The sequence below is a fragment of the Emys orbicularis genome, chromosome 1 (assembly GCF_028017835.1).
Source record: "Emys orbicularis isolate rEmyOrb1 chromosome 1, rEmyOrb1.hap1, whole genome shotgun sequence".
In the NCBI taxonomy this organism is placed as follows: Eukaryota; Metazoa; Chordata; order Testudines; family Emydidae; genus Emys; species Emys orbicularis.
In genome coordinates, this window is record NC_088683.1 from 161,758,760 (window position 1) to 161,780,842 (window position 22,083).

Below are 22,083 nucleotides of genomic sequence, written 5' to 3' on the forward strand. Positions count from 1 at the left end.
TAACTCTGCTTGCTCAGTCTCTTCTCCCCACAGACCAAGGAGATGCAATATCTCCTTTCTACCCCTGGCCACAGCACAATTGGAGCATGTATTGGCATGGTTAGCTGGGCGTTTGTATGCATCAATGGAGAGCTGCTAGGTGTGCTCGCCAAGCTGGACAATCAGGAAAAGGCATTTCAGAAATGTATGGGACTTTAAAAGGGACAGGGGCTTTCTGATCTACATGACCCCTGGGCAATGAAGTTCACAGTTGTGACCACAGCAGTCAGTGTGGGGCATTGTGGGACAGATGCTGGGACTACTGGGGTTACTATAAGTAACTCATGCTGCGTTGACCTCAGTACATCGACCATGGCTCAACCTCACTCAGGGAGGTGGTGTTACTGCATCGCTGTAATGGGGCGCTTATATCAGTGGGAGGCAAATTTAAGTGTAGATACCCACACAACTAAGTTGGTGCAAGGAGGCTTACATTGACCTAACTTTGTAGTGTTGATCAGCCCTAAGCAATGGTCCCACCAGATCACTGTTGAGGGGCATTAGCAGGAGTAGTGTGAGAGAAGCTGGCCCTGCCCTGCCTGTGCCATACCTGTACTGTAAGCTAACAGAATTTTGGAGTCTGGGATTGTGAATCCTGCACCTTTCATAAGTGCTAGGAAATAGTTTTAAAAGATGCTAAGGCAGATTTGTGGTGTCCGTGCTCCGATTATCTCTGCATGAAATTTCCCTCAAGATTTTGTACTGTTTCTTTATCTGCTTCCAGCAGGGGGAGATGGGTCCAGAGAGCATTTCTACTGGGAAAACAAAAGGACTGTGATATATTTTAATTGTGAGGCTCTCTCTGAGATTTTATGTATGGTTCCAGGTTGTTTGGTTGTTTCTGTCCCTCTCTCTTGCATCCATTTACCTATAATAATAAATAAAACTGACCAGCCTTGAGGGATTACATGTTTCAGCGTTTGAGACCCTGGAGTGAATTTCTTCCCCATCCCACATTTTATGATGATGATTATTAAATAGTTACATGATGGTACTGCCCAGAGGCCTGAGTCAGGACTGGGATGCTTGTGTTAGGCACTATATAAATACATGAGAAGATGAGAGTTCCCAGTCACTCTTTCCCTTGCAGTTTCATCTCGGGGGAACTGGTCTCTCCCTGCAGCCCTCCTCCATTATTGCCAATGCAGTTCCATCTCTGGGGGGGAGGTTGGGGGTTGCAAGGGGATTTGACTTCCACTCTCAGAGTCCCTGAGGTGACCAGAACCTTTTGGATGGTCTTGGTTCTCTCTCTGTCCCTGGTGGGGGGCCCTCTCTCCTCAATTTTTAACTGTATGGGTATTTGGGGTGTCACGTGAACCCTGGGAATGATTTATTTCCTTCGCTCTTACTGATGCCCCCTCCATCATTCTCTCTATAAACCATATTGATGCCACTCTCCACGAAGTGCACCCTAAATATATTTAACTAAGCATTAAATTTAGATTTAATGGGATAGATATTTTCGTCAAGGTAAATACTCAGAGAAAAGGAAATATTTAGTGAGCTTTAGCATTGTGTGGCAGATGCTCCTCACGTTGCATAATTGTTAATCTTCAGCAAATATGTTTTCCTTACTCCACTGGCATTTAATTGACATACAATAGTGCTTATTAAATGTAAATGAAATGCATATGGGAGACCCTGTAAAAATAAGGTTGTATATCACACTCCTGGCTGTTTGGCACGAAGCGATGAATTCCACTATAGTCAACTTCATTACTGTGCCAGCTCTCACTGCAACAGTGAGCATCCTCACAACCATGCCCCGGTCAATGCCAGCTGGGTAAGCTTCCTCCCGGCAGTGCTCTGCCCATGCCAGCTTGGACACCAGCAGCATGAGCTTCCTCACAACAGTGCCTTGGGGGTAGCAGCCTCTGAATTGAAGCTTTCTGGGGAGTTCTTTTTCAGCACCATCGGGGTCTTTTTCAGGACTAGGGTAAGGTTTGATGAGACCCCAATGGTCTAGGCCTTCTCCCCGCAGTGCCCTGGTAGAGCCAGCCCCTTGCTGCAGCAGCTTGAGAGCATTAGTTCTCATTGTATTGGCTTAACCCTTTGGTTTCTGGTAGCTTCCCCTTGTTGGTCCCATTGCCCTTAAGTTCCCCCAGAGGAATTCTCAGTCTCTCTCATCTCCTTGCTTGACTACAAAGAGCTAGTCTCTTCTGCTGCTGCTGTCGAAGCTGTATCCGCTGTGAGGGGCTCAGGCCCTTATTTCCTAGTGCCAGGAAAGTTAGGCCTGGTCTTCAGCACACATGGGGATTGTTTAAATACTTATAGGCAACCTTCCGCACAAAGGGAACAAGGGGCTGCTGACACCCCCCACCCCCCACTTTGGGTCCCCCTTGTCCTCTCTAACTATCCAGAAGTTTGACTCTTGGGAATAGAAAACATACAGGGGGCCAATTACTGCCCCTCCCTTGGCAATGGGGCTGAATGGGGCAACAACTGACAGCCAGGCTGCTCTTCAGACCCTTTGGTTACCTGCTCTCCTCTTATCACCCCTTCTGTCTTCACCCTTTATTGCTGCTGCCCCCAGCCCCAGTGCATTAGCCCCTGAGCATGTTACGTGTGCAGCGGCACTGGCCAGCCATCCCTAGGAGCAGCTCTTTCCATCCCTCCTCTGTGCAGGGAGGAAGGCAGGCATCAGCAGTAAAACATACGGCTATTCCTCTCCATTAATTTAATCTCCCGTCTCTTGTGATGGTGATAGTATGTGAGCTAAGGGAGTGTTCCCCGGGGTCAGCAAAGCTGCTGCAGGGATCAGGGCTCAGCTGCCAGTGCTGCCATTCGGGGAGGACAGACTGAGTATTCACACTGCAGGCAACTCAATACGAGCATTGTCTCCAGTTCATCCCTCAAAGGCCGGGGTGGGGGACTGGACTGTTTATCTGGTGCAGGAAAGAGCAAGAGGGAAAAAACAAGATTTAGCCTGAAAAGTCAGTTGCCAAGAATGTTCCTCTTTAAATCAACTAGCTTCTGATTTCAGGCCACACTGCCAAGTTCTTCTCCCCTTTCTAGCCTTCTTCTTAATATTCCCTGTATCTTCCTCCCTTCCTTTCCTCTCTGCCCCCTTTCCAGCATCTCTCTCACTCTGTCTTCCTTTTTCAGCTCCCTGTTTTCCTTCCCCTTTTTCAGACTCCCTGCCCTCTTCCTCTCTCATCCCTCTGTTCGACTCCTTTCTTCCCCTCATCTCCCCTTTCCCACTTCCCCTTGCTCCCTTTCTCATCCCCCCACTTCCCATCCTTACTGCCTTCTTTCTCTTTATCCATATTTCTCCAGCCTCCTCCCCATCCTCCCTTTTCCAATGCCCTCCACCCTCCCTCTCATCTTTCCTTTCCAGTCTCCTCCTCTTCCCTTTTTCCCTTTCTCATCCCCCTTTTTTCCAGCCCCCTCTGTCCCCCACTCCTGCCCAGTCCCATATTTCCCTAACTTAGGTCTCTTTCTAAGCTCCCAAGTCCCTGTTCTGAAGGAATCGGCCAGGCCTCAGATGGAGCTGTTGTCGTGACAACCTAAAGGAGCATCAGGCTTTGATCAGGGCTGGCTTCTGCTGAAGGGGGCAGTTGTGCGAAGAGGCGGGGGATGGATGGGGTGTGTGTGCTGGGGTGGGAGGGGGGGGAAGCGGTGGGTGGGTTACACAGAGCGAGGAAGACAGGAGATGCTGCTGTTCAGGGCTTCGCCCCCCCTCCCCACACACACACCCACCCACCCTGCTCCTACTGTAGTGCTGAGCTTCTGTTTCACTAGTAAGGCTCCCTCCCTCCCTCCCTCCCCTCCTTGCCTCACTCTGCCTGGGAAAGTGGGTTAGGAAGGGAGCTCAGTGCTCAGAGACTGCACAGCCACTCACAGGAGCAGGAGCATCCACACGCAGGGGGGAAGCACACAGGACTCTTCTTTTTCATTTTCCTTTTTTAACCATCACTCCAGATAGGCTTAATTATTTTTTTACATCTGTTTTTTTCCCTCTTGCTTCGTTTTGATCTCTTCCCCAAGCATCCCCCCACGCTTCTTTTTTGTTGGAGTCTTTTGCTCAGACTTTTTGGAGAATTTTTTTTTAAGCTAAGCCAGCACAAGACTGAAAAGACCGAGAGAAAGTGGCAGCTAAGAGAGACTGCAAAATCACCTCTTCCTGGGGTTCTCCGGCAGAGACAGAGTTGCACATTATTTTTACTGTGTTTTCACATACAGCTCTCTAGCTAGCCATATACACGTGCAGAGAGAGAGAAGTACATACATTGAAACTCAAGCAACCCAGCCATGGGAGGAAGGGCTCAGCCTGATCGGAAACAATTACCGTTGGTCCTACTGAGATTGCTTTGCCTTCTCCCTACAGGGCTGCCAGTCCGCAGCTTGGATTTTACCCGAGGCACCGATAACATCACCGTGAGGCAGGGGGATACGGCCATCCTCAGGTAGGGCATTTTGCCAACTTTTTCTTGTGTGTGTTGTTTTACCCCCTGAACTGCAGTAGTGATTGCTGCTAGAATCGGGGCTGTGTGCATGTGTATTTCTGTACCTTAATGTCACCCAAAAGCTTCTGAACACCCCCCCCACCCTCTGGAGAAGAAGGATTTTATTGGGGAAAGGGAAATGTGCTCATGCACATGTGTGTTTCACTGGCCCCGCAGTATCAATGGATAAATTGAAAGGGGTCCAGCTGTGCTTGCCAGATGTTCAACTGCTCTCTCGATACTCCATTTTACTCCTATGCAAAACTTTATCCACTGTGTTGCCAGAACTCTGATATGAGATCCTTTTGGAAGGTATGACTTTTATTTGTTTAATACATTGGGGTGTCTCATTTTAAGGGCTAGTGAAGTAAAGAGGTACCAACTCTGAGATCCGTCTGAGTTATGTCTCTGGTCACTGTATTGACTTCCTTTGATAGCTGAAGAAATGGGTCTATACTGTATATACATGTACTAATGGTTCTCATGGGGGTATTGTTGCATGGGAAGGATGATTCTCTAGTATTGTGCAGAGCTAAGATTAACTGCTACCCGTGGAGGCTTTGTACGGGTCATTCCCAGGCTATCTGGGCTTTGAACAAACCAATGTCCCACCTAACTAAAATCAAATAAACTATCTCCCACAAGCTCCTTTTCAAATCCTACTTTTACCCAACTTACCTACTGTAACTTCCCCTACTGGACGAAGTGTGTGTTTGTGTGTGTGCATGCACATGCATGCATGCATGCACTGTATATTATGGCAGTAAAAGTGTCTAAAAAGCATCTAAAATAAGCCTGTAATCTTTGTGAGTAGCTGATAGTGCACAAAACCTGGAGCATCTAGGGAGCAATTCCCTAGCAAAGCTAACTGCAGCAGCAAAGTTTTCTTTCTCTTCCTCTGAAATAAATCCTGCTAGATGTCACTAAGTGTCCTGCTACATGATCTGCCGTGCCCTGCATCTCTCCCTTTAGTGATGGAGGAGTATGTGTGTAGGGAAGATGTTAGGAAATAGGGGGGTGTATGTGTGTGTTCGTTCCTTCCTTCTCTCATTGCTTGTGTGTTGGGTTGTTTTGATCCTGGAATATCCTTTCAGCAGATTTCATTCCCTGGCTCTCCAGACTTGTTAACTTGCATGTAAGGTTTATCCACATGGAGTAATAGGATTTGCAGAGTAATTCATCTGCCTTGCGTTCATGATGGAAGGGTTTAGACGCAACACGGAAAACACCTAACAACGAGTGCTGCATCTGACTCCAGAGTCCTCTCCCCTCCTTCCACTCTGTGGGGATTCGTACATTTCATTAACCCCTTTCAGCAGGACTCCCCACCCTACTTATATGCTGCAGTTTTTTAATGCAGGTTTATTCCACGGCTCACCACTTTCGATGAGCAGCAGGGGACAGTGTTTGTGGGATGTGCTCAGAACATATGGCAGCAACCAAGCTATTAAGCTCAGTTGACCACCCCGGTCATTGGATTTCTATTTCTCACTTAACCCTGCAGCCCTGGAGTTTATCAAGATGCTTTGTATTAAAACTGCATTTGCAGCAGAGTAGAATGTGTGTATCATTGAGGTGGTATTTGTAACTGCCATGTGTGAGGGTTTGTCAGTGTGAGCTGAATAAGGATATGTATGAGCGCGTCTCAGGCGTGTGAAGGGAGTGTTTGGTTGCTAGTGTTGTGCCAGACACTAAAAGTGATCCAGCTGTGTGAGCCAGATGTGCAGTAAGTTACACGCTCACACAAGCTCTGCATCTCCAAGCTTTATTACTTGCCCCAAGCAAGATGATGTTCCTGGATTGGTGGATCTCTGTCAGAAGTAATTGTGGACAGCGTACACGCACTCGCTTCCTTGGCCAGTCTTCCTAGGCTCTTTAAAGAGATATGACAGGCTGTGTGGTGTTGGTTCCTTATGACAAACAGTTCTGCTAGGTATGGCTTACTACCATCTTTCTTATGTCATTTCACTCCTTGCCTGAGACGAAATGGGGAACACTTGGTTGGTTAGGAGCCAGGGCTGCCACTTGGGGCTGGGATGGTAAAAAGCATCCTTTCCAGTGATCTTAAGTCTCTGCGTGATCTGGGGTGAAATTTCATCCTCACAGCATTACAGCAAGGACCTATTTGTTGGTTTTTCCCCACTGTCTCCTCCCCAATTCTGCATGAAGGGTCTCATTTTAAGAGATCCTTCCATTGCCTGTGGCCTTGTCTGCACTACCATTAATTTAAAATGCTCTCACCATAATACTCTTTCTGGTGCAGCTCCATCAATGACAGCAAGAGTGGAAGAGTTACCCAAACCTTGTGCTGGCTCCCTGCACAGGGCTGAACTTAACCCTTAGTCATTTTTCCAATGCCCAGCACGTCATCAGCTGAACACAAAATGGGCCAAGTTCATCCCTGGTCTAACTCCATTGGGTGAATGATGCTCAGTTACAGCAGAGAAGTCCAGTCAGGTCACCAGAAGTACTCCCAATTTACACCAGTCTCCAAAGCTGATTCCTGAGTACCACTGAGGCGGTACTGTGTGCCCTTGACTCCCAGTGACTTCACGGAGAGATTTGGCTCCTAAACACCTCCCAGAAGATGCTCAGTTGCTTGGAGGATCAGGACCTCTCTGACGGCAGAATCTAGCCCACTATTCTCGAGTGTTTCCAAGCACACAAGAAAAAAAATCTGATTTTGATTCATTGCTGAAAAATATAAAATTTGATCCAACTTCTGAATAAATGGCCAATTTCCAATTTGACCAAATGTTTAAAAAAAATACTCAATTTTGGTGTGATAATGGATATTGGAAATTTCAGTCCAAAGGGTAGTTGATTTCTGAAAGTTATATGTGCATCAAAAGAGCAGCTACAATCACATTTCCAGCAATAATTACAGTGCTGTATGTGTGATCCTGTAATATAAGCAGTTTTTGGCCTTCAGATATGTTATTGATAGCCTGCATTTGCAGCAATGCTTATGGATAAAGCCCCTCAAGCAGAACACTAACATGGCATCAAAACAAAGTTTATGTTCTATGCTATCTGGAAAAAAGAAAAGTAAAAGCTGTTTAGATTACAGTTAGAATTAGCATATGATTTATAACAGGAAGCATTGAGCTGAGCTCTTTGCTAGAAATGACTATGGATATATCCAGCGGTGTAAAGTAGCATATTAACGTAGTCCTGACAGTAAAATCATAATCATTATTATTATTTGTATTATGGCAGCACTTCAAGATCCCAAGGTGCTGTGCAGAGTAAGAGACAATCCCTGCTCCATAGAGTTTTTAATCTATTAGACCACACAGACATAGGTTGGGAGGCGAAATGACTTCCCCAGGATCACACAACCAGTCATGGAATAAAACCTTCTCTAGTGTCCTATCCGCTGTACCACATTGACTCTCAACCAGTTAATAAAGTAAGCCAATGAATGCAACAGACCAGAGTTTTCATTAGTATGTCTCAATTTGCATTGGCAGGTCGTCTTCCTCTCTAGTTAAACAAGGCCTTGGTGTCAGGTAGAGTGGGCAAACATGGAGAGAGATAAACATATCAGGATCGGTTACAGAAGAACAAACTATACTTCTGCTAATATTTTGTGTGTATCTTTACTACACTACTGTGTATGTGTGTATACAGGTATATAGGGGTATGTGGTGTGGGTGTGTGTGTGCACGCGCACAGGGATGGAGGGATGCTGCAAAATATACAGGCATGGCAGCAGATGGTGTCGCAAAATATATGCCTAGTGATAAGGAGAATCACAAGATGTATATCCCAATGGTGACAGGGGTCATCGTGAAATATATATTTGCCCAGAAACAGGTGTAACAGATCACAAACAAGGCCTCAATGGGGAATATGAAAAGGAAGTTGTATTGATATACATATGGTGTTTATACATATAACTTATGTTCAAGAAAGTGGAGGAGGAGAGACTGCGTCAGACTGTTGCTTTAACCTCCTCCCCTGGGTCTTCACATGCACTTCAGTTTGCAGTTAAGTGCCATATGTTTTCCTGCTTAGCTGGCATTAAAATTTATATAGCAGTGCGAGTTACCTGGAGTGTCTCTGAGCCCATCTCTCTTCTGCTCCCCTTGCCTTAAATTAAATTGAAGTTACTGGGATCTATGGTTTCTAACTATAATGTTTTCAAATATGTATTGCATATACTGCTTTTGAAACCCAGATACATAGGGGGCTGGTTCTGATAGAGTGACAAAGCCAATTCACATCTGTTGTAACTGGATTGGCTTTTGTCCTGGAATTAATTTAGCCATTCTCATTCTGGGTGCCTTACTTTTGCCTGTCCATCAAAATTCACTCAGATTTGCAAAGCCTCATGCTCCCTATGAGTAAGGGCAATAGGAGGCCACAAAGATGAAGTCGGAAGTTTACTTAGTTTTTGTTTTTGCTGTCCTCTGATATGAGAAACGCTAGTGTGATTTTCAGCTAAATCTGATACAAAAGCATTCGCTCCATGCTTTAAGGTGCATCTCACATGTCTGGTTTTTTTTGGTAAGTAATAATAATTAATAAAGGTACATTTCACCTCTGCCCAGAAAACAACTATTTCAAAAGAATCTGTGTCACCAATATACTATATTATTTTCACAGTGGCGCCTAGAAGCCCCAGATATGGACAAGAGCTCTTTTGTGCTAGGCACTGTACAAACTGTAGCAAAGGGGATACATTTAGCCCTGGCTATTGTCGTGGAAAAAGTCACCCACGCATTATTTTTGATCAAAGACTCAGCCTGAGGCCTGTTTATTGGATACACACCAACGCGTTGGGGGCAGCAGCTATCGGAACTGCTCCCCCCAAAGCAAAGCATACAGGAGCTTTTAAAGCTTAAAACCACAAACAAATTACACATACTTGAGTAATAATGACCTTATTTGGAATTAACACAGGTTAAGAGTTAGGGTCTTTTTGGTACTTTCTAGCACCCTTTTGCAACCTTGCCTTGTATGGAAGTAATTGAGTTAAGGTCTCCTCGGTACTTTCCAGCATCTTGCTGCAACTTTGCCTTTTATGGGGTGCTGTTACACAATGCTCTTCATGGGGTACAATAGCATAATGGGGAAGTTACACAATTGGTACAGGGGAGGGCACGGGTTACATTTATAATTGCTTCACACTTATAGGTTACATTATTGTTCCACACAAGCGGTTTTTGTATTACAAAAGCAGTAGGCACATATTGCAAATTGTTCCTGTTTCAGGGGCTTTCCATTGCCACCCCACCCTGCCCCTTCCCCGCTCCCCCCCTGCCAACTCCTTCCTCAATTACAGTGGTTACGGACTCAACTCTTAGCTTGGTTCAGGCTTTGGGCCTGCTAGCCACAAGGCGGGTCGAGGCCAAGCAAGCAAAGGCCTTGACCATTAGGGCTAGCCTAATTTTCCCCCCACACTATGAAGGCATAGATCCACTGAAATCAAGGGCGTTACACCCACTTATGCTATGGTTGAATTCCACTTATGCTTTTTAATAGCACATTTGTGTGACGTTATAAAGTGTTTGTATATTTTAGAGCCTGCGTGCATTTGTGCGTATATGTCTGTATCTGTGTACATGTGCATATTTAAAATGGGGGGGTGTTTGCTTGTCTCCATTTGTGAATGGGATTGTGTGTGTACTTGTGTGAGTGCACGTATGCTTATTAATGTTGCCATTAGTATGTGTTTGAGAGGCAGTGCTGACTAGTGGGCAGAGCTGGAGAGGGCAAACTAGAACTGCTTGGTCTGTATTCCTGACTATTACATCACTGATGTAATACACTCTGCAACTCTGGGTATTTCACATCCCTGCTCTGTGCCTCAGTTTCCCCCGCAGTATCAAGATAGATAATGATTTTTTTTCTTTCCTATAGCTGCTCAGTGAGAGTGGGTAGGGTTAGCTTTATATTAAACTTGTGAATCCGATCGCACCTTGAACCACATGACTTTCTGTGAATGTGACAAGAGAAAATTACCTTTAAACTCTATACCCAGAAGTCACCCCCCAGCTGGTGAACGTGAGAGAGAAGACATCTTTGGGTGGAGTCCCTTTGTAGTGTGTCAGTTCCCATCAGTCCTGTTTCCAAGATCCACAACTACGCTACAAGGCAGCCACATTGGAAGACCTGGTACCACAACTCTCTGTGATGGTGTTAATGCATGATTCTGCTGAGCCTCATTATGTATCAGAGATGATACTTTAGCCCAGGATATGTCAGTGTTTAACTGTTGGGGAGCACAACTACAGTCTAACCAGGGACTCCAATACGACTGCATGGCGTCTATGTTAGTCCTGTTCTTTTCCAATTCCCTCTCTCCTGCTCTGCTCTTCCACTCTTGTGTGAGAGCCGGGTAAGGGAGACCCCAGCTCAGAACTCTGTGTCCATTCACTCTCTTTCCTCTCAGAGCAAACAAAACCTGCGTTGAAATCCACTGGCAGGCAGCATCCATGGCTTTGAATAGTAAATACCAATCTCTCCCCTTCCCCTCCTCCCCCATCTCTTTCTCTGTTATTAAACTGACAAGGCACTTAGCCAATTACCCAGTCGTAGTCTCAGCTGTATTTATGGCGGAGGAAAAGGCAGTGTACACCACTCTTGTCTTAGAGCTTCAGTTGAATCTCCCTTGCGTGTTGTAGCATATTTCTTTGCTTGTGTGAGCTGGCTTAGGACGCCCAGGGAAAGAAACCAATGAAGGGGGCAAGAGAAGAAAGGGAAGATTGGAGGGAGAAGTCACAGGAGAAGCAGGAGGTCTAATACCCTAGAGCAGCTAAAAACCAGGGCTTTTCTTATTTGCCATTGCTTTTGCCTTCAGTTGTGCAGAAGAGCAATGCCTTTGTTTCATAAGAATGTGATGTATGTAAAACATAATGATTGTTGCTGCTTCATTCGTTTGCTGTGGCTATAATGCAGGGCTACGAGACAGTAACTGTGCAGTGGTATACCGTAAATATATGACTCAAAGCTAGGGGACCATGGCTCCTCAGTGATACAGTGTGAATGTAGAACTCAAGGCAAAGAGGACTAGTCGGTGACATACTGTGCCTGTAACACACAGCCTCTGGTTCAGTGCCATTTGCCAAATATTAAAGTTTAGGCAAATAGCAGAAAAAATGGCCCGTGAATATTTTCTTGAATTTAAAAAATGAATTCACTTTGGCTGCAGCTGTGCTTCTTTTGTTTGAGAGCATTTTTTTTCCCTCTCTGGGAATATTTCAGCAGCTGAGTTTTACTTGCCCTGATGTTCATGGAAAGCAAATTTTAAACAGACCAGAAGATGAGCAAATGAGAATCTGACTGCACCCTCTGCAGCTGGGACTGTGTGTGTGTGTGTGTGTGTGTGTGTGTGTGTGTGTGTGTGTACTATACACACACATTCTCACACACACTCACACCCATGTAATTACTTTGTGTCAGTGACTGTTCATGACACGGGCTAGTGAATGGAATGCACCTGATATATTTTGTGGGACATCGCTTGGGGAATCAGTGGGAGATGATGTTTCCCATAACCCCTCACCAGACACCCGTGGCAAAGGCAGTTAAACAAGCCAGATGTGAATCTGATTGCACCTTGAACCACATTACTTTATGTGAATGTGACAAGAGAAAATTACCTTTAAATTCTGTACCCAACCAATCAATCTTACAGCAGCCTTATTTTTCTAGGAATGATATCTCAGGCAAGGCCTATCCAGGACCGAAAAAGAAAGGTTAAAATGTTCTAAAATCCTTATCTGTTCCCTCTTCCTAAACTGCTCCCTTATCAGGACAGTAACAAAGCTCCAGGCACTTCTTCACACCCTGCTCCAGATAATGAGCCTGATCCCAAGTCCAATGAAATCAGTGGGAATCTTTCCATTGATTCAGTGGTCTAGGGATCAGGCCCTGTAAGAGTTATTGCATTCATCCAGCCAGGGGACAGAAACAAAAGCATGTGACTTATTTCACCAATCACAACTAAGCAAAGTGTTTGTGAATTTAAGCCCTTGTGCAAAAAAAAACAACCCCTCACTGAGTGAATTCAGATAGTGAATCAGTTTGAGAAAATCACCATCTGCCCAGGGCTGGATAAGCGCAAAAGGAAGCTTAATTCACTGAGTGATTGTTCCCTGTGAATTATTTGCTCAGTCAGCTCTGGCAAATGTTACAGAAGGGCTTGGGTCAGTGGGCCCCCCATTGATAGAACTCAGAGCCAGCTGGCTTGGTAGTTTATTGGTGCCTAACATTAGGGAGTGATTTGAATCCCCATGCCCCAGTATCAGGAGACATGGGGGAGACACAACTTGCTGGGTGTCTGTTAGGTGTCAGAGCATATGGGTTTATTATCAGAGGGGTAGCCGTGTTAGTCTGGATCTGTAAAAAGCAACAGAGGGTCCTGTGGCACCTTTAAGACTAACAGATGTATTGGAGCATAAGCTTTCGTGGGTGAATACCCACTTCGTCAGACACATGCATCTGACGAAGTGGGTATTCACCCACGAAAGCTTATGCTCCAATACATCTGTTAGTCTTAAAGGTGCCACAGGACTCTCTGTTGCTTTTTATGGGTTTATTAGCAGTTAGAAGGATGGGAAGGTTTTAAGTCTCCAGGGTCGGGGTTTGGGTGGAGAAGGTGGGGTTGGAATGCTCAGGCCCCCTCAGTATTTCCATCTGCTATTCCATTAGCCTGCAGTTTGCTTATTAAATGGAGACGTTCCTTCTTCAGCCTCCTGCCATTTCGCAGACAGACTTTGTTCTGTCTCCAGTTCCATCGGTCAGCCCAGTAGATTTATCTGGGCTGTTGAGCTCTCAGCTGCATTATTGTTCCAGACAGTAGGTTGAGGAACCTCGGACCCCTGCAGCTCCTCCATATATGAAGCTCCTGCACCCAAGGCAACCTATTTAGAGTGTCACCCTCTTCTCCTCCATCATCTTCCCTTTCCCCGGGAACATCTTGCACAACCATTTCATTTCTAGAACAGATGAGCCGGCAAGAGCTGCGTGACTCAGACACTCACAGCCCATCATCCTTGAGCACTTCAGCTCCTCTTCTTCTTCTTTGAAGTAACCCATTTTGGCTACATTGATTGGATTCCCTGTTCACTCCTTTCTCATGCCCTCGTTCCTGTGCTGCTGACTGGATAAAAACAGCTGACAAGCTGTATCAGTAGTAAATGTAAGGGAATAGGCTGGCTTCTGAATTTCTGGACCCTCTAGAGAGACACGTGGAGAATGACACACATCCCCACCAGCAAAGACTCACATGCACAGACACGTGCTGATGTACATCCAATCATAAGCATTTGTTTAATTCCTGGATTTAATGAATATTTAATTAATATTTGGTATCATTTGTAGATACATTATAAAAATAGGTGTCTGTGTTTGTAAATTAAGACCCCGATCCTGCACACACTTTTGCACATATTTAACTTAATACACTGAGACTACTTGACTTTAGTGGGACTACTCACGTGAGTACAGTGCAAGTCTTTGCAGAATCAGAGCCTGCATCACTTATCTCCACCTTCCCCTCCTCTTATCCATTACAAGGTAGCTAGTTATTGTCTGTCACCTATAAGAAATTTTCCAGCTACTAACTGGCAGGTTTAGAAGTGGTTGGTGGTAGCTGATATGTGTTTATGCAATAAACAAACCAGGATGTAGATAATATATATAAAAAGTATATTACGTGTTGTCTTAGGGCTGATCCACACTAAGCCCCCAGTTTGAACTAAGATACGCAACTTCAGCTACGTGAATAACGTAGCTGAAGTCGAAGTATCTTAGTTCGAACTTAAAGGTACTTACCGTGGGTCCACACGCGGCAGGCAGGCTCCCCCGTCGCCTACTCCTCTCGCAGAGCAGGATTACCGGCGTTGACGGCGAGCACTTCCGGGATCGATTTATCGTGTCTAGACAAGATGCAATAAATCGATCCCAGAAGATCGATTGCTTGCCGCCGAACCAGCGGGTAAGTATAGACGTACCCTTAGACTGTGAGCTCTTCAGGGTAGGGGCTATGTCTTTTGAATCATGTGGACCGTGCCTAGTACCATGTGCCGTATGTGGGCACTAGTAATGACAAATCATCCCATAGTGATGGATGGGAGGGGTTACTAGCACCTGCACTTGCTGCTACCCCTGTCCCTGATAACTATGTATCGCCACTGACTACAGCCACCGCGGTAGTCCCATTGCTATTGAGAGGGATATAGCATCATTTTCCTCCCCATTAATACTTGTTCCTCTCAATCGTTTGAAGTAGCCACAAACTCCTAGCCTTAGAGTTAGGCTGGCACACAATGCATCCCATTAACCTCTCCCCCTTCTCTCTGTTGGTATCCTGCTTGTCTTGTGCTCCCAGCAGGGCAGGAAAAGGGAAAGGGAGATATCCAGAGATTTGTCCATTGAGAGAGAACAGATAAGTTCATTATAAAACCCAAGACACACGATCTCTTCCATCCCCCTCAACCCACACCCAGCTTTCCTCTGCTTGGCAAACTCTCTGATCCAGCAGCCACATTGCCTGATGGAGATGTCAGTCACAGATGACTCTTGCAGTCTCCATCTCCCTCCCTCTCTTTTCTGTTGTGTCTCAATTTCTCTTTCCCCCTGCCCCCACTTACTCCTGCTCCCCGCTCCCTTTCTCACCTTCTGTCTTCCTTCCTCTTGGCTCAGCTAATCTAATTTGAACTTCCCTCCCTCCTGCCCATATTAACTAGGACCTGTATATAGGGATGGGGAGTGGGTGGCTGGAGTTAGAGCAGCTGAGCTGCTCTGGTGCAGATCACAGTGCAGGCTCTCAGCTCTCTCAGTAGAGATGGCTGATCAATCAGTGCTTTGTATTCAGGCAGGGACTGCCGAGTATCCCCAGTGTATTTATTTTCTGTTCCTGAGCTGAATGCCTGGTGCCTCTTTGTCCCAACGGCTCATATGAAGGGGGTGAAAGGCAGAGGGAAGTGGGGGCCATTTCTTCAATAAAGCGCTCTCTCTTCCCAGCAGGAATGCATTCGGATGCCTTTAACATTACATTGCTCAGGGCTCTGCCCCTCTGTCTTCCCCTCCCTCACCTCTCTCTCTTAATTGGGTCCCAACATGGAAATAGAAAGGAGGGAAAGCCAGTTTGTTAATGGCGTGGTTACAGGCCAGGACCGAGGCTGAAAGCTCACAATCGGGGCCCTCACACTGCTGCTGTTAGGAGAGAGAAATGACGCAGCCAGATGTTTCCTTTATCTGCTGCGGTCCTGCTGCTGCTAGAAATTGAAGGAGAATGGGTGTGAGATTTGTTTTTCCTTCCAGAGCCAGTTCTAGAGAGGGAGATCAGACATTCCTGTGAGATGCTGAGTCAGTGCAGCATTGCCGGGGCGGGGTAGGGAAAGCAGCCCCCAGCTTTGCTTTTGCTGGAAGCCAGTGCTATGCAACCAACAAGGAGAAATGATTAATCTAAAATGTGATGGCGCTGCTGAGCTGTGTGTGATCGGGACAGAGGTCCTCCGGAACTCGAGGTTTTGTGCTATTAGCCACTTAAATCAAACAGCAGATCGTCAGCTGCTGTCTTACAAACACCTCAACCAGAGTTTTTCAGTCACAAGAACAGGGCTAGAGGTGGCTCTGGGAATGTCCTCTAGTCCATGTGGAATAGAAGGGACACGATACTGGAGATGCATAGTAAAACTCATGATAGCAACTTGTGCGATGCCAGGTGCCTTCCTCAAAGCCGGTTGCTCCTTTCTAGTCTCCCTCTGGCACTTCTCTCTGTGTGTATACGTGTCTGTGTGTGAAAGAGAGAGAGAGAGGCACTGTCCCTTTAAGACTTTGCGGTGATGCATAGATCCTGACTGATTTTACACTCTCCAGATGAACCTGAGATTGGCATCCTGTAATTAGGAGCAGAAGTTGCTGCAGGCAACCTACCTAGGGAAGCCTTTCTAAAACAGCATTAAACCTGGTTTCCAGTCTCCACCATTTCCAGCTAACTATCCAATTGCCTGTCATTTTACCCACCGACCCCATAGATCAATACAGTGCTCAGGACCATAGTAACTCTAGCACCATCACCCCAGAGATTAAAGTCCATATGGGTTGTTGTGTCACATGAATTCACTAACCTTTATTGGGATATTTCTTCCCTTCCCATCCTACCGTCCCATCTCCAGTATTGGTGATAAGTCAGGGGTATGCAGGTCCAACCATCAGATGAGTGTGTGCCCAAGCAAAGTAACGTGGAGAGCCCCATTGAATTTCCTCCACCTGGGACTGGCAGCGCTGTATCAATCTATGGGCCAGATGGGCTAAGGGCCAGGACTGCAGTAGTAGCAGTAATAATACTTAACCTTGAATACAGCAGTTTTCGTCTGTAGCTCTAAGTGCTCTACAAAGGAGGGAGTAAATTTAACCCCACAACTGTCAAAAGGGATGGAGGAAATGGAGAGTTTTCAGAGTCAGGGCCAGGCCTCGCTCTGGGTGTGTACAGTGTGAGTGTTGATGGATCCCTTTACTGGCAGAGGGATGGGATTCTGGTATATGCCACGGAGCTGCAGGGAGGGAGGGAGGCTGATCTTTACAAAGGGGAAAGTTTCAGTTGAGATGGCAAGCAAGGAGACTTTCAGGGACACACAAAGGAGCTAAATAGTCCCAGTGCTATGGAGGGACAGAGGAAGGTGGAAAGGGAATGTTTTGGGGTGGAGGAATGGGGGAATAGGAAAGAAAGAGTCCCTCTGAGAGGGGAAGGGGAGGGTGGGAGGAAGGATCTGTCCAAGGGGCCTGCTCCAAAGCTTTGGTGTCTCTGGGGCCTGTTCAGCCTGTTCTCTTTGCGGCCCTGAAGCTGGTTGCTAACCTGGCCAGGCAAGATGCCAGAGGCTGTCTTCGTTGCTTGCCCGTCGTCCGCCCTCGCCCTGTCTCTGACTCACGTTTTCTTGTCAGCGTTTCTCTCCAGCGGATCGATTCCTCCTTGGCTCATCCCAGTGATTTTTAAGCATAGAGAGAAACTTCCTCTTGGCGGGTGAGAGATAATCAAGCTGAATATTTCCCAGCTCTGAAGTGCTGGCAGCTCGTGACCAGAGCCAAAGTCAATATCTTGGCAGATGTTGCCTCACGTTGATTTATCTCGCTCCTCCCGGAGTGGGGTGGGAGGCCTTGGAGTGGGCAGCCCAGGCCCCAGAACATTTGCGGGCTGCTTGGCTTGACCAAGGCTGGAGAAGCTCTTAGGCAAGACCCTCACTTTCTGGTACTGGAGAGCATGTTGCTGAAATCCTGTGTCCCCCTCCTCCTTGCCTCGTGTTTGTGCTGGTGTCACCTCTTGTGAGCCAAGCCCAGGCTAACGGCTGGATAAAGCCGCCAGTATCAAGCAGCTTCCTTTGTTGCTCTAACCGAGCAAGAAAACAATCTTCTTCACTGCTACTGCACCATGGGCTCCTCTCAAACAGGAGAATGGGGGGAGAGGGGACTTATTCCAGAAGGAAGACAGGGGAGAAGAAGGAGGCGGAGGGGACTTATTCCAGAAAGAAGACAGGGGAGAAGAAGGAGGTGGAGGGGACTTATCTGAGACAAGAGATATGGGGTTGGGGGGTGAGGGCTTCCCCTGGACAGGAGATGGTGCGGGGGGAAGGATCCCTGAGAGGAGACTGGGAGGGAGCTTCTCCTGGACAGGAGATTGGGGTAGGTGAAGTGAAGAGGTGTCCAGATAGGAGACTAGGAGAGGGGACAGGGTCTTCTTCCAGACAGGGGAATCGTGGAGGGAGGGGGAGGTGGTTGGTCCTGGACATGAAGTTGGGGTGAAGGGGGGGTTGCTTCCAGACAGGAGGCTGGGGGAAAAGGAGAGGGGGATTGCTGGCAGATAAGAATCTGGGATAGGGATTGCTAGTGCCAGACCTAACCCTGGAGGAGGGAGGTGATGCCTGCAGGACTAGCAGAGGTGGTGGGGTGTGTGCATGATGCTACCTGTATATAGCTCCTATTCCCATCTCCCCAACATAAGGGTGTCTTTGTTCTCAAAGGCTCTGAGTTCTTCCCTAAGACTGGGAGCTCCAGGCCTGGCTTTGGCAGGAAGGGGCCTCCGGAGGTATGTCCAGGGGACTTCACAACAACACCACTAACGAGAAACCATCTGTGGAATCTCAAATCACTGGCATGATTATTACAGTCCTTTCCCTTTGGTCCCTTAGCCTGCCCTCTCGTCTGGCTTCTGCCTCTCCATCTCCCCAACCCCAGATGAGCCCATCGCTCAACCACCCCTTGCCCTGCAGCTTTGATTCTCTAGCAGTCAGCATTGCACACACACCTATTGGAGATGTTTGGGGTTTGAGTCTCCCCATGGACTGGGGCAGATGCTGCTTGATTGCATGCCCAGCTGGGGACAGAGGGTAGGCTCTTTCCAAATCAGAAGGGATTTGTTATAAATAGTAGCAATGCCTTGCGTCTAAGAGGAAAAACCTTCCTTGTTGCAGTTTGCCGCCCTCCTTCCAGAACATGCGAGGAGGGCTTTCAGTTGGCAAAGTGGGTTAGCAGTGTACTGCACCTCTGGAGTCCCGTAGGTTCAGGTCTTGATCCAGGTCAAAAATGGAGTGAATTTGTTGAGTCTCTGCTCTGAACCTAATTCCTTGGGCTTGTCCTTATCATAGAGGCATTCTCACTTTGATGTGAATGGTAGTTTCTGTTCACAATAGGCTCAGGACTGAAGTAGAAGAGAGCACTCTGAGTCAGGATTGAGATCATCAGCAGAGCAGTGTATATTGGAGGAGGAAGCAGGAGGGAGGCAGGCCTGCGATAGCTGGGGGGCTGCAGGGCAGGAGTGAGAGGCATTGGCAGAGCTATGGGGATGGGAGGGTCTCAGGACTGGAATAGCAGCATGTATGGAATTGCCTTTATACCTACCAACACAATACCGTGTCTAGCTAATGATATCAATCCTAGCTGAGCAGACAAATTCACCTAAATGAAAATAAATATATCCTCCCAAATGCAAGTGCCAGCTATGATTCTGCAATGTACAACAGGGAGGTTAAGATGAAGAAAACATTCCGAAAAGAGAGTAATGTACTTTCCCAGGATTGGACGCTTTGCTCCCCTCCTCCCCACTGGGTTTGATTTACTGCTACAGTAATCCATACAATGCCGAGGAGCAAAAAGGAACCTGATTACAAGTGCAGTCTCTCCCCACTCCCTGACTGTGTGCAGGGATTAGCATATGAATGCTTCTGGGTAGATGAAGCCCTTTCCACTTCCCTGGATTAGGCCAGGCGGTGTCTTGCTTGAGGCAGGCATGACCTCTCCTGCTTCAGCAGCACTCCAGCCTCAGGCTGCCCACACTGCTGCTGGGTCTCTTGTTTGCATCAGCAAATGTTGCTGCATTCAGGGTTTGAGGCTATAAGTCTTGCACTCTGCTTGCTGGCCAAATATCTCTCTCCAAGTACCACAGGGAAGGCCTTGGTGCCGGACACAGATGGGTATTCAAATGAGATCTGCTCATGTGAGATTTGTGGAGGGCCACAGACCTTTTTGGGGTGTAGATATTGATCGCCTGATGCATGCCTGTCAGCTACTGCAGTGCAGAGTGCTTCATTTAGGACTAGTTTGGACTCCATGTTTTCCCAATGCACCACGTGTTACATTGCAAACCCGAGTATGTGTTTTCCTTTCTGTCCTTTGTCCTGAGTATGTGTTGTCCTTTCTGCCCTGTTCTTGTTCTTAGGTTTCATTTGTTTTTATTATTCTAATGTATTGAGAGATTTGCAGCCTTTTGCAGGCATCAAGGCACATCACAGAAATTGCAGGTTGGGTACTCCGCTTGGTGATGCCTGGTGCAGACTATGGTTTAATTTGGTGGAGCTTAAAATGTGCTCATAGATGAGTATTTTAATTTTCCTGTGTTAGATGTCTGGCCTATGCCTCGGGTGACCAGATAGCAAGTATGAAAAACTGGGATGGGGAGTGGGGGTAATAGGTGCCTATATAAGTCAAAGCCCCAGATCACTTGCAGGTTTATTAGTGTAAATGATGAATTCTCTGTAACTTGAAGTCTTTAAACCATGATTTGAGGACTTCAGTAACTCAGCCAGAGCTTAGGGGTCTATTACAGGAGTGGGTGGGTGAGGTTCTGTGGCCTGCGATATGCAGGAGGCCAGTCTAGATGATCACAATGGTCCCTTCTGGCCTTAAAGTCTATGATTCTATACTGGGACTGTCCCTATAAAATCGTGAGAGCTGGTCGCCCTACCTGTGCCAGAACATGTGTTACTAGTTTGAGATCTTGTTGCAATGTAGTCCCTTCCATCCAGGGACCTAAACTTGCTTTGATGAATTCAGCCTGTGAGATAGGTCACTATTATTCTCCCCGTTTTACAGATGGGGAAACGGAGGCACAGAGCAAAGCTATGCCTCAGCAAGTCCAGTGGCAGAGCAGGGAATAGAATGCAGGTGACCTGACTCTCAGCACTCCTTTCTCCCTCAAGAATGGGATTGGAAATCCCAATTTGTGAGTTCTATGTCTAGCTGGGCCATTGACACACTGCCGGGGTTATGTGAAAATTTCATAACAAAATCCCAGGTCAAATGATAAGCCCTTTTGGTTTAGGCTTTTGTTATAAATGTGAAATTCATGCCATGTTTGCTATAAAGATTTATGCTGGGGGCTCTAACTCAAGGAAAACAAACTCTACCAAAGCTGCTAGGTTTTTGGGATGCTCGACTAATTTGATGATCTTCAGCAAATCACTTAAATCTCCTTATGCCTCAGTTTCCCCCCTGTAAAATGGAATTCATGATACTGACCCCCACCCTCAGAGGTGGTGGGGGAGGAAGATGCTAAATTCATAAATGTTTGCAAAATACTTTGAAAATTTTAGATATCAGATGCTAGAGAAGGGCACAGTACAGCTGACATTAAGTATTTTAGTATTTATAGATGTATTGTTTGTTCTGAAAAAATTGAAGACATCCCAAAAATGGCTGCAAAATTCATAGTGAAAAACAACTCATCAGGCTGTGTTAGAAAGGCTTAGAAAGACCAATATACTGGGTCACAGGAAGTTACAGATGTGGAGATCTCAGAGATGTGTATGAGGCAGTTCCTTGGAGGGAGTGGTGTTATATTTGAACAAGCTGTCTGATCCTTAGAAGTTTGTTACAAACAAATACATTCCCTTGTTGGCCAATGACAAAGCCGGCACTTCTTGGAGATCGCTAAAGGCTCTCATGGGATGTTAAATGGCCTAAGATGTAATTCTTTGCCATTGAGACACAAACATCTAAGCCTGAAATCTCTTTTCATGTTTGCAATGGTCTCATTAAAATGAACAGGATAGTTAGTTGTTTTCTTCAGTCCTGAGCCCTCCCAAGCCTCTTAAGGGTAGAGAATACTTGCAAAAAATAACCCTGTTTAGTATGTATTGATTGTCCCTTAAACTGAGGAACATAGGAATTGCAGTTCCAGATCACACTAGTGGTGCATCTAGTCTAGTATCCTGCTTTTGACAGTGTCTAGTACAGGATGCTTCAGAGGAAGATGCAAGAAACCCTCAAGTGGACAAATATGGAATAACATGCCTGTCACAGTTTCAGAGTAACTGCATCTGCATTTGTCTTCCATGGTCTGTCAATGGGTTTCCATCTCCCAGCCATCAAC

The 22,083-nt window shown here is 46.5% G+C and overlaps 1 protein-coding gene across 1 annotated transcript in view; it reads left to right on the forward strand.

Moving 5' to 3' along the window:
• Window positions 1-4,290: 4,290 nt before the first annotated feature.
• The window catches only part of LSAMP (limbic system associated membrane protein), a 419,661-nt gene continuing 401,868 nt past the window's right edge, over window positions 4,291-22,083 (forward strand). The window contains exon 1 of the mRNA XM_065406744.1: window positions 4,291-4,445. Coding sequence (XP_065262816.1) covers window positions 4,291-4,445 — 155 coding nt within the window. The remainder of the gene's footprint in view (window positions 4,446-22,083) is intronic.